The 13,378-nt window shown below is 44.4% G+C and overlaps 1 protein-coding gene across 2 annotated transcripts in view; it reads right to left on the minus strand.

Moving 5' to 3' along the window:
- CDK14 (cyclin dependent kinase 14) overlaps window positions 1–13,378 on the minus strand; it is a 543,410-nt gene that overhangs the window by 86,770 nt on the left and 443,262 nt on the right. For both annotated transcript variants that reach the window (XM_045003530.1, XM_045003531.1), the window contains 2 exons: window positions 12,171–12,310; window positions 7,600–7,748 (listed from right to left, as the gene is read on the minus strand). In XM_045003530.1, the coding sequence (XP_044859465.1) occupies window positions 7,633–7,748; window positions 12,171–12,310 (256 nt within the window). In that variant the 3' untranslated portion in view covers window positions 7,600–7,632. The remainder of the gene's footprint in view (window positions 1–7,599; window positions 7,749–12,170; window positions 12,311–13,378) is intronic.

The raw sequence follows: 13,378 nt of genomic DNA on the forward strand, positions 1-13,378 counted from the left end.
TTGTCCGTGAACACTGTCACACAGCGGCCGTGCAGGTTGGACCGAAAGGTGTGACATGCGAGGCGGATCGCTCGGAGCTCGCGGACATTGATGTGGAGTGCGAGCTCGTGCGCTGACCAGAGGCCTTGAGTGTGAAGGTCCCCCAGGTGAGCCCCCCATCCGAGCGCAGAGGCGTCCGTGGTCAACGTTGCCGATGGCCGAGGAGGGTGGAACGGGACTCCGGCGCACACGACCTCCGGGTCGAGCCACCAGCGGAGGGAGTCGAGGGTCGTCCTGTTGACCGTGACCACCATGTCGATGGAGTCGCGACGCGGGCGGTACACCGTCGCGAGCCAGGACTGGAACGGACGGAGGTGGAGCCGCGCATACGCGGTGACATACGTACATGATGCCATGTGGCCTAGGAGGCGAAGGCATGCCCGCACCGTCGTAGTCGGGAAATTGACGAGGTCCCGGATGAGGGAGACCATTGTCTGGTGCCGAGCTCGAGGGAGAGAGGCTCTGGCCACCGTGGAGTCGAGGACCGCGCCGATGAATTCGACGCGCTGTGTCGGAATCAAAGTGGACTTGTCGACGTTGATGAGAAGGCCGAGCCGCCGAAAGAGAGCCAGGATCTCTGTCAGCTGATTCCCCACCAGTTGTCGGGACTGACCTCGAATCAGCCAGTCGTCCAGATACGGGTAAACATGTATCTGACTCCGTCGTAGGGCTGCGGCGACGACCGCCATGCATTTGGTGAACACTCTGGGGGCGGTCGATAGGCCGAACGGCAACACGGCGAACTGGTAGTGGGCGTCGTTGACCACAAACCGAAGGTAGCGCCGATGAGGGGGGTAGATCGCGACATGGAAGTATGCGTCCTTCATGTCGAGGGCAGCAAACCAGTCTCCCGGATCCAGGGAGGGAATGATGGTCCCCAAGGTGACCATGCGGAACTTGGGCTTGAGCAGGTACCTGTTCAGCCCGCGAAGGTCCAGGATAGGACGTAGCCCGCCTTTCGCCTTGGGGATGAGGAAATACCTGGAGTAAAATCCCCTGCCCCGCCTGGAGGGAGGCACCTCCTCGATGGCACCCACGCTCAACAGAGTCTGGACCTCTTGTATGAGGACCTGCTCGTGAGAGGGGTCCCTGAAGAGGGACAGGGAAGGTGGGTGGGAAGGAGGGGGTGAAACAAACTGGAGACGGTATCCCGAGTGGACCGTGCTGAGTACCCAGCTGTCCGACGTCACACGGGACCACGCCGAGAAGAAGCGGGAGAGGCGGTCGTGAAATAAACGGGAAGGATCCGGAGGGGAGAGTGATGTGCAGCCCTCGTGCGTCCCATCAAAAGGGTTGCTTGGCCGCGTGCGGGGCTTTGGAAGCGGCCTGGCCCTGGTTTCGGCGGTTGCCCGATGGGCGACGGCGATTTTGGGCCGGTCGCCGAGCCGGGTAGGGTCGGTACCGCGACTGATACCGGGAAGGCTGTGGGCGGAATGGCCTGCGCTGCGTCACCGGCGTATGCATACCGAGTGTACGTATCGCCACCCGGCCATCCTTTAGAGACTGGATCCGCGAGTCCGTCTTCTCCGAGAACAACCCCTTGGTGTCAAAGGGCAAATCCTGGAGAGTATACTGTACTTCCGGAGGCAGGGTAGAAGATTGGAGCCAGGCGATGCGCCGCATCGTGACCCCCGATGCTAAGGTGCGTGCCCCTGAGTCCGCCACGTCGAGGGCGGCTGTAATGGAGGACCGAGAGGATCGCCTCCCTTCTTCCAACATAGTGGTGAAGTCCTGGCGGGATGTCGACGGCAGGAGGTCAGAGAACTTGTCCAGAGACGTGAGTATGTCAAACACGTATCTGGCCAGGAGGACCAGCTGGTTACCAATCCTCATCTGCAGACCCCCCGCAGAATAGACCTTTCGGCCGAGCAGGTCCATCCGTCGTGCGTCCTTTGACTTTGGAGCAGGGGCCGGCTGGCCGTTTCGCTCTCTATCATTGACGGACTGTACAACTAGGGAGTCCGGAGCCGGATGCACATACAAGTACTCATAGCCCGTGGGAGGGACTGAGTACTTTCTTTCGACGCCACGGGCTGTGGGAGGCACAGATGCGGGCGTTTGCCAAATAGTGGTGGCGTTCCTTTGGACTGTGCGCACAAAAGGTAACGCAACCCGTACTGGCATGTCTGACCCCACCACGTTTGTGATGGGGTCCTCGTCCTCCTTTACCTCCTCCACAGGGAGGGCCATAGCCGTCGCCACACGGCGGAGCAGGTCCTGATGCGCCTTCGCATCAACGGGGGGCGGCTCCTTTGACGCCGCGCCGGCCACCGCCTCATCGGGTGAGGATGCGGAGGATAACTCCTGGACGACCTCGGCCGACGAGGGGTCCACTGCGTGGTGCGCTGGGGGTTCGGAGGGGCCCTCTGACTCCACCGGAATAGCTGGTAGTGGTGATGGCGGTGGTCGAGATATCGACGCCTCTGGGACTCTGCGCTGGGCCCCTGGAGGCCCCGGCAGAAAGGGCACACCGTCCGACTCATATTGGGCCCATGGCACCCAAAATCCCCACTGCTGCGCACCGCGAGGCTGGGCTGGTGGCGTCGGAGGCGGGAGCCCATAGGCTTCTGCGCCGGAGGCGACCGACTCAGGGCGAGAAGGCCAGGGAGGTGCCGAGGAGATTCCAGGGCATACCGCAGCGGGATGCCCTTCCACTCGGTGCCGGGAAGGCGACCTCGCATGACTCTCTCCACGGTGCCGGGAGCTCGACCGGCACCGGGAGCTCGACCGGTGCCGGGGGCTGGAGTGGTGCCGGGAGCTCAACCGATGCCGGGAGCTCGACTGGGAGTAAGATCTCCGGTGCCGGGAATGACCACGGTCATCGCGGTGCCGGGAGCTCGATCGGTGCCGGGAGCTCGACCGAGAGCGCGAGCTGCGACGTCTGGAGCGTCCGCGGGAGTCGCGGCGCCGGGAACGGTGCCGTGACAGAGACCGTCGGTGCCGATGCGGTGGCGACTTGGATCTGGTGCGACGCCGGGAGTACGACCGGTGCCGCGAAGAGGAGCGGTACCGGGACTGCGACCGACGAGCAGACTGCGATCGGTGCCGCGATGGAGAGCGGTGCCGGGATCGCGATCGGCGGGACGGGGACCTGTCGACGGTGCGGGAACGAGACCGGGACCGTGTACGACGTCCACGCCGTGATTCCAGGGATGGTGGCCAGATCATTGCGGCCGGTTTTCCCTTGGACACAACAGCCCGCACCGGCGGTGCCGGGGGCCGGAGGCCTGCAGCCTCTAGGAGCTGTATCAGCTCTCGCGCGGAGGCGAATGTCTCCGGCGTTGACGGCGGCCGAGGCTCGACCACGGACGGCACCGGGGAGCGTGGCGGCGCCGGACTCGATGGCCCTTGCGGCGCCGGAGTCACCGGTGCGGTGCACGGCTTGTGCAGAGGCACCACGGGGGCTGCAGGCTGCGGAGTCGCTTTGGCAGAGTCCTCTATGCGAGCCTGAGCCAGAGCCTTCGCCAGTCTCTGTTTCCTGGCGGGCGAAAGCGAGCGGTGCCGAGACTTCGTCACCGCCTTCTTCGCCGGCGGTGCCGCAGACGTGGAGCGACTCGGTGCCGGCGGTGTGTCCTGCACGGGAGGAGGCCGCGGGACCGGTGCGGGCGGTGCCGCTGGTTGAAGAGACGCCTCCATGAGGATCTGCTTTAGGCGGGTATCTCGATCCTTGCGGGTCCGCGGTTTGAACTTCGAGCAGATCGGGCACTTGTCTGTTCGGTGCCCTTCGCCCAAGCAGCGGAGACAGGCGTCGTGCGGGTCTCCCACGGGCATCGGTCTCTGGCACCCCGTACAGGGTTTAAAGCCCGGTGCTTTGGGCATGAGCCCGCACCGGCTAAGGCAAAAAAGGGGAAAAACCCCCTTTTTACCTTATCTATCTAACACTAACTATACTAACTAAATAACTACAACTAACTATGGTAACTATATACAACGATGAAGAAGAGAGAAAGCTAGGGACGTGGAGAACTGTTTAGCACTCCACAGTTCCAACTGCCGTCACGGGCGGTAAGAAGGAACTGAGGAGCGGACGGGCCGGCTGGGGTATATAACCAGCGCCATAGCGGCGCCACTCCAGGGGGCGCCAGCCGGCCCGCCGGAGTAGCTAGGGTAAAAAAGTTCCAGAGAAGCCGTGCATGCGCGGCGCGCACACCTAACTGGAATGCATTGGAGCAATCACTCGAAGAAGAACCTCAATTCTGCTCCAGGGTCTATGGAAGAAAGTAGATCTGGAGACAAGGAGAGACATTTACTATTCCTTCACAGTGCTGCTTTCTACTCCTCTGTGCTCCTAATAATACTACTTACATAGCCCTTCTATATTTTCAGACAACTGTGCAGACACTAGCCTACTCAATTCTTGCAAGAGCCCTATGGGAAAGGTAGGCTAGAACTATTATCTGCATTTTAGAGATGGAGAATTGAAGGCACAAATAGGTTAAATGTGTTTCCCAGGGTTACAGAGCAGGTCAGTGTCAGAAGATCTCAATCTGAATCTTAAGATTTTCAGATTCATTCATGAGATGTGCTGCCAACAAACTAATTTACACCCACATTTTCAAAAGTGTGCATGGCTTTTGTACATACCTACCTCAGACTTTTGAAAACCAGCATGTATATGCACATGTCAGGGATATTGTTCAAGAGTCATTGGAACAGGGCCATAAACTTGGGTCTCAGTCTTCCCAACTGAGGGCCCAATTACTGGTCTAGAGAGTCACTTTTTTTATATCCATCCAGCCTATCCTATAGCCCAGGGATTAGGGCAATTTTGCCTTGTTACCATTTGCTCCCGGTTGGCTCTGTTCACCTGTTGTGCCTTGTATTATACTTAGATTGTAAACTCTCTAGGAAATGGGCCATCCTTTTGTTCTGTGTTTGTACAGCGACAGGGGTCTGATCCATGATTGGGACCCAAAAGTGCTACTACAATACAATTAAATAATAATCAATTTGAAAGTGCATTGAGATCCTATGGAATGAAAGATGCTGTTCTGAACTTATGTAAGATATTGTTCTGGAGTAGCAACTTAATCTTTATATATATATATATATATATATATATATATATATATACATATACACACACATATACACACACATATACACACACACACATACATACACACACACATATATATATATACAGGCTCTTTCTTTTTCCATACCAAAACAGATACAATGGGCCAAATACAGCCCTAGAAAAAGAAACAACCTAATTCTGTTCATATAGGTATTGAAGAATGAGCAAAATATCCTTCTTTCCATTATTTTAACAGCTTACTTTCACATATGAACTTATATTGCAAATTCTGTGCAAATTCTTGTTTGGAGGCAACAGAAATGAGATTCTGTACATAAGCTTCCAAACAAAAGGTATTCACCACAGATGGGGACATTCTACATTTATTTTAGATGGGTGATGTATCATGTTGAAACAGGCAAGGCTGAAGAATGTCTGCAGAGGCACAGCTCCAGGAAAAAAGTAGGGCTTTAGCTTGTCAATAAAGATGTAAACAGACTGCTCTGAGGCAGTCTCATTTCTGACATTAGAAAGTCTTAAATGCTTTGCTGGAGAAAAACATGTGCAATAACTGGGACAGATTGCCAAGAACTGAAATCTGATTGCGTCAGTTTTTAACAGTCACTGTTCACCCTGGAAACCACGCCCTTAACTTTACAGGTTTTTAAAAAATAGAATTGAATGTAATTTTATAATGGTAGAGACTGTAGTTAGAATTTATTTGGGGTGTATATCTGATAATGCAACATATACACATAGCTAACAAAATTTATTTATTTTTCACAAAGAATATTAACAGTATGAATATGAGATAATATCCATTAGGCTAATTTTATAGTGGGCAATACAGTAACATTACAGTTTACCTCACTTCTCATAGCTCCTTGCTAATTTGTTGATGTCAACAACATTAAACAGTAAAATATATTTTAACCTGCAAACAGAAAAGTGCCTCTTTCAAAAGACAATTCTTTTAAACAATGGACTAAATTTGAAGTGACATAAGGCCAATATGAGATATGCTTTGGGTGCTCCATAAATTAGTAAGAAAATAAGTGTAATTGTTGCCTAAATTGTGCTGATAATAAAATCAAAGAACTGTAGGACTAGAAGGGACTTCAATAGTTCATCTAATCCAGTTCCCTGCACTCAAGACAGGACTAAATAATAACTAGACCATCCCTGACAGGTGTTGTGTTCTTAAAAACCTCCAGTGATGGAGATTCCACAATCTCCCTAGGCAATTTGTTCCAGTGTTTAGCCACTCTGTCAGTTAGGAAGTTTTTCCTAATATCCACCTAAACCTCCCCTTGCTGCAGTTTAAGCCCCATTGCTTCTTGCCCTATCCTCAGAGGTTAAGGGGAACAATTTTTCACCCTCCTCTTTGTAACAATCTTTTATGTACTTGGAAACTGTTACATGTCTCTTAGTCTTCTCTTCTCCAGACTAAACAAATCCAGTTTTTCCAATCTTTCCTCACAGGTCATGTTTTCTAGACATTTAATAATTTTTGTTGCTCTCCTCCTGACTTTCTCCTATTTGTCCACATCTTTCCTGAAATGTGGCACCCAGAACTGGACATACTACTCCAGTTGAGGCCTTATCAGTGTGGACTAGAGTGGAAGAATTACTTCTCATGTCTTGCTTACAACACTCCTGATGATACATCCCAGATGTCGCTATGAAAAAAAGACGTCTAACTCTATTTAGATATTACAGGCACAAAAGACATCCTAGGAGGTGTGGGTGGAAAAGGGGACGTTGGTGGTCTAAAAGAGTGTGCGTCAAAGGGAGGAAAGCCCTGCTAAGCCTATACTGTAGTAATAATGCAAATAGACAAAAAGTAATTAGTAGGTCCATACAAAATATATAACAGGCATCCACCTATTTTAACTTGGAAGACATCCCCTACGGCCCAGAAACATACAGGTCTCCACAATGCTGTTAGAAAGTCTGATGCCATAACAAGCAGTATTTCCACATTGAAATATGTTTTAGATCTTATGATTGAAGAGCTGTGGGCTCAAACTGAATCCACACAAGACCAAAGTGATGATGGTAGAAAAGGAGATTTATTTATAGGAGCCAACCAAGATCATTCCCTCCATCAAGGGCATTGGCCCTCCATTTGTCATGGTGGTAAACTCCGGATAGGACTCTTAGTCTTATTGAACTCATCACTAGTCTCTCAACCCATATCTAATAGCAAAAGCGACGTGAAATGCCTACTTTCATCAATACCTCACCGGAAGTCAGTTACTCCCTCTAGGTACCAGCTTGTAATGACCACTGTCGGCTATATCAGCAAGGAGTTTCCTATTGGCTTCTGCAAAATTCCCAACATGTCAGTCACAATATTTCAGCCCACCTCTTCACTGTGCCTGGGACTTACAACTATCTTACTCATGCAAAATCCAACCTCAGATTTACACACATGCACGTAATTCCTTTTTTTTTTTTAATTGTTTTTTTTTCACCTCTAGAGCACAATTTAATCCAATGATGTATTCAAAGAAATTCTTTCTGATAAGCATTCTTACCTGCATTCTCCATAGTGAGTCTAAGTATTCTCCTCAGTGCTTGCTGTTTGATAGACCTTTCCCATAACTATTGTTTTTCCCAAAGACTCTCATGCTTTCTCCAACCTCTAGTTGTAACCTTACATTCGGTACCGTAAAAATAGAAGACACTGTGGAAAAAGTGACAATTGAGAATCTTAATTATTTTATTTTATGATAAATGTATTGCTTTAAAAAGATTCAGCTAACTACTGTGGCAGACATTGAAATAAGGAATAAGCATAGTGCTACTTCTAAATTATTTTTAAAAATCTTCAGTGGGAAGGAAGTAGGGTTGTTTATGGGGGAGGTTGTTATGTGAGCATACAGCGTTGTCAGACATCTTGTAAAGAGTTGTGTTTTCAGATTTTGTTTTTTTGTTTTTGCTCACTTTGCTCCCATCTGTGATTCAGTTTTTCCTATTACTTTTGAAGTTTCTCCTGTGTAACCTTTAGAAATGTTACCAGAATTTCTAAAAATAAGACAGGACATTCAATAATTTGACTTCATGTCTTCCAGCTTCAAAACTCTGTTGCCTGTGGAATGAGCCTCTGCATTTGCCTTCCCTCCATTGCAAAAGAACAGAACAGAACCACAGTGTTAGAGACCATTAAAAGTGGTTTAAAAAATATCCAGTGAATATTTAAAAGCAAACCAAATTTCTCTACATAATGCAGGTTGAGTCTATCAGATCTGTAGCTGAGTCACTGGAAAAAAACTGTATCAAAATTGCAAGGCGATGGCAGGAAAGTTTGTGTATGGAACTAATTATTAATGGCCATGATAATATTAATGATGAATGTCAAAATACAAATGGTGAAGGGTTCGCAATCATGTTCAAGAAACCTAGTTCCAATTAGAATCCCTCAGACTGGATTTTTTCTTTTTTGCAACCATTAGCACCTGTGTATCAGGCTGATAGGCATAAGAAAAATCTCTTATGTGCCCCTGTGAGATTGAGAGAACAAAATTACAGGTGCACATTTAGAGGTTATATTACATTTGGTTGTATAAAATTAAATAAAATGGTGAGTCTTTATAGTCACTAAAAACCTTCATCTTTTTTTTTTGTCCAACAGATACTAGTGCAGCTAATAGGTGTTAGGGTCATCACATTATTTTTGTGCATTTAAAAGATTCAGCTACTGTATTTATTTTATGGAGACTGTATTCCAATATTATAATACATAGTCTTGTAATTATTATCTCTGTTGAACTGTACTCATACTAAAATTTATTTTGGGTATTTCTGTGGTCTTTTTTAAAATCGGAAAGTGTGTTACAAATTACTTGCACATATTTATGCATGGAAATGCTTATGAGCTTATTTAAGTAGGAAAGAGTGAGGGAAATTACTTTTTTATGGAAAATGAAATCTGGCATAGTTAGTATAAGTATTTAGTTTCTATATTACAGCTAAAGTCTGGGATTCTTGGAAGACTGTGTGATCTCAGGTATTGTACTGTATTTCAGTATTCCAGTGTGGAATGATTAGGTTGGTCTCAAAGCATCATTGTTCAAATTCATTTGTTCTTTACACTTCTAGTGAGCTGAATTATTCCCTTTTTGCATTAATTTTGAAACAGCATTATAAGATTCACTATTCCTATGTCTTTTTTGAAATTTTATACACTGAAAGTGAAGATTGCAGTGTAGGTTAGGTAGAGTTAGTTGGAAAATAGAATTCCCATCCCATGGGCAATTCCAACATATCAACTTTTTTCATTATATATCATTCATATCAAAACTGAATCAGAACAAAAAGTCAAAATTTCAACATTTCTCACAGAATGTTAATTCCAAAAAGTTCACATTTCAAAACATTATAATATTTCATTTAAATAATGTTGAATCATTTCATTTCAAAAAACGTCAAAATGGTTTGTTTCAGTTATAGCAAAACATTACAATACAGTATAAATTATATGTTAAAATTATATCATAAAAGTTAAAATGTTGATATGATTTGTTGACACTTATTCTATAAAAAGTTCATTGAAATCTACACTTTTCCACATAATGTTTTGATTCAGATGAAACTCCAATTTCTGATGGAAAAGTGTTTCCGTCAAAATTCCTTCTAATGGTAGGGATTCCTTTCCCCTCTCACACAATTGTGATTGTCCACAGACTTTTTATGTTAAAGATTTCAATTTTGCATGTGGACTTTGCAGTATAATGTATGTTCCATGAAGAGGACCATCTGTAAAATAGACTCTGAAAATGGCCTTGTGGTGTGTTTTGATTGCAAGGCTGTTGACTGTATTGTGTGCTAAATACTGTTGCATTTATCCAAAAATTTAAACTAAAATAAAGTATAAATAGGAAACCTGTCCAGACACCTGGATAAAGTATTAACTCAGACAAATGAAGTCACCAAAACTAGTCATTTCACTACAAAGTAAACATTTTCCAAAGTCTCCAAAGTATTTGACTTCTGTGTTTTGTAAATATGTTTACAAGTATATCCAAGTTGTACTAAATAGAAATGATTGTAGTATTTGATACTCGGATTGTCTTTTCTTGCATCTGGATTTATGGTTCATAATGATTATCTACTAGACACAGAAAGAGTATATCTGTAACTCAAAAATTTTACTGGAGGCATTTAACAGAACCTTGCTTTAAAATATAATGATTTTTCATCTTTATTCTCCCCCTTCAAAAGGTTTCACTGCTCCTGATGTTTAACGTTATGCAAAGACGTGTTTCTGCCAATGAATATCGCCTTATGGTTATGCTTCTGCAAATAACCTGCTGTGAGCTGATAAAAGGATTAATGCAGCCAAAATTCTTAATCTGTGAAATTACAAATTAAATTCTCATATTAAAAATACCACCCTGAGGTATTTTTTGTGGTTTTAATTCCCCTCTGGTGTTCTGCATACATTGTGCTTGTTAATGACTAGGACAAGACTGTCTCTGTTGGCAGCCTGCTGCAGAGTGATAATGTGTAGGCATTTACTTCACTGATAGAACTGGATTTAACCACTGACTGATAAACTAAGTGGCAAGTGGGTAATAAATCCATATTAACAGAAAAGTACTACTACAGAATTCAGAATTCATAGACTATCAAAATCCTGGATAGACTAAATTGTACAGTCAGACAGGATTGAGATGTCACCAATGCAGATTGATTTTTGTTTTCCATTTAGTGGGAAGGGGATAACTAAACTGGCATGTTTGATGTTTGATTAGCCATGAACTAATGAATCTCTTTGCATCATACTTTCAGCAAAGACAGACTTTCTTACAGCCTCATTAGCTTAAGAATGGGTGCATTGGAAAGAGGGCTGGTGTCTGGGTAGGAGGGTGAGAGTCCTGGATCTAGTGTTAACAGAGGAACTGAACATCTATTAGCACTGCAGGTGAATTGGATAATATAACCTCTAATTAGTGACAAGGATTTTTATCTCTGCATTCTCCAAAATGAGGGTTAGTCCCAAAAGCAGGGAGCAAGGTACCTTGAGTGCCAGTTTACAGAACTGCCTCAACATGAGACCCTGTTACAGACAGAACTACTACAAATTTGGAAGAGGGAAAGTTGACTTACTAAAAGTGAAGTAAACAAAAAAATCTACTGTTGACTAATATTTGCATCCTGAGCCCAGTTTTTCAAACATTAATGTCCAAATCTCACATTTTATTGCTCAAATCACTTTACATAGGCACATAAATGCCATTGTTACATGGCCACATGATGATTTAAGTCTCTGGATATTGGATTTGGATCTTCTATTAAGGTACTTGTGTTTGAAAACTGAAAACAACTGCTATGGTTAGAGTGCAAGAATTGATTTAAATAAAAATCACAAGTAAGATTCCCATATGAAACCTATTTATGGTTACAAAACAGTCTCTGCATCAAAAATGCCCTTATGTATTGTAAGCATGGGTTTGCCAGAATTCATAGTGGTGACATTTAGCATTCTGGAAAAAGATAAGGAAATCTGTGGTATAAGTACTTCAGAAATATTTAAAAAGCAATTGACAGCATTTGTGCTGGATGGAACATTTTTGCCAAGACAACTGGAATGCATTTTGTTTAATAGGAGAAACAAAAGAGCTGTGTGTGAATACTGAAAGCATTCTCAGCTAATAAAATGAAGTTTTCTTCTCATACATTTCAATTCAGCAAATTAACCAATTGTCTACTTTGTGTTCCTCAGTCTTCTGAATGCCAAGTCTTTTTAAAGCGTTATTGTTATAACAGATACAGTGTCTGAGAATCAAACATTGCTGGATTTTTATCCTGTGTGCTGCAGCTAGTTAAAAAGTACTGTATGTTATGATGTGAAAAGCACTAAATATGTAAATTGTATTTTTTTCCTTTTGCTTTATGACAATTCAGATAATTCTCTTGGCTGCACACATAATCAAATACAAAGATAGCTAGCTGCAGACTGCAGAGTAGAGATAGCAAAGGAGAATCCATTTTTTCCTGTGTCAAGCAAACTATGCAATTTGAACTACAGAATTTCGCTCAAATATATATATCTATATACTGATTTCCTTGCTTTTATTCAGCTCAGAGGTTTTGTCATACTCACTGTCAGTTAGCTCCCATAGCCGTGGGGGCAGATCACTGAAATATTCGTGGTTCAGGGCTGCCTGTGCTGACAATCTGTTCTTTGGGAAACACTGAAGTAGTTTGGAGGCCAGATCCTCTGCATGATTCACATAGCTTAGCCTGAAACACAAGCAAGGAGAATTAAAACAAACATACCTACGTACAAGCTAGTTACTCTCTTTACTAATAGCAGCTGGATTCAGTATAGTTAAAAATGCAGAATCTCGCATCACTGAAGATTCAGGGACTGAAAATACACTGGTTCCAGGATTTTCTACACTCAGTGCTAGATCAGTGCCAAAAACATACTCCTTAGACTAAGGGTGAAATTTCTGTGGTCGATATCTTATGAGTCACCAGAACATGTATATCATAACATATATATTGAAAAAACTTTACTTACCACAGGAGGAAAAGCACGAAACTACGATTACCATTTTGTTTTTCCCATCCCTATTTCACTCTTACAACACTCTCAGTTACAGTACAATGTTCACTATGCTTATGAGAGCCACAAACATCACTTAAAGCTACTCTAACCAAAATGACACATTCATTACAAGAGGAACACAATGATTCCTCTCTGGGGTGACTTTACACTTTCCCTTTAAGAATTTAGCAGACTCTAATAAATACAAGTAATTAATACACTTAAATTATGGGCTGACATATACCAGATATGCTGCTATTGATAGTGATCCAAAAATGTGATAGTCCCTGTGTTTTGGATCTATGGCATCTGTGTGCATTATAGGGATTTTCCTCTAATGAGCCTATCTGCTCCATTCTTGTGAACAGATAGGATATTTGTCCAGAGAATTCCTGGGTATCAACAATTGACTGGAAAGAGTTGACAAACTCAGGCCATTAATCCCAGCCAGTTATTATTTGAAGAAATTTCCAGGACTTGGTTTTTTTATTGCTGTTCTAGGGTAAACATATGTAAAATGCAAAAGGTACTTTTCAGTGTCATTTTGCTACATCTTCTCCTTTTTCAGTTTGTGGTGCAATACGGGCATCAATGTCAGTCATTCACCATAGCCCAAGCTTTGCCAGAGGGTTAATTCCAGGTTTCTTAAACAATTGTTTTATTTGGCTTTTCATGACATTTACAAGAAAGTGCTTTACAAACCAGGACACTGGTAAATGTCAGTACACATACCCCTAGTTACAGGGGGGCAGATAAAG

This window comes from Mauremys mutica, chromosome 2, assembly GCF_020497125.1.
Source record: "Mauremys mutica isolate MM-2020 ecotype Southern chromosome 2, ASM2049712v1, whole genome shotgun sequence".
Lineage (NCBI taxonomy): Eukaryota > Metazoa > Chordata > Testudines > Geoemydidae > Mauremys > Mauremys mutica.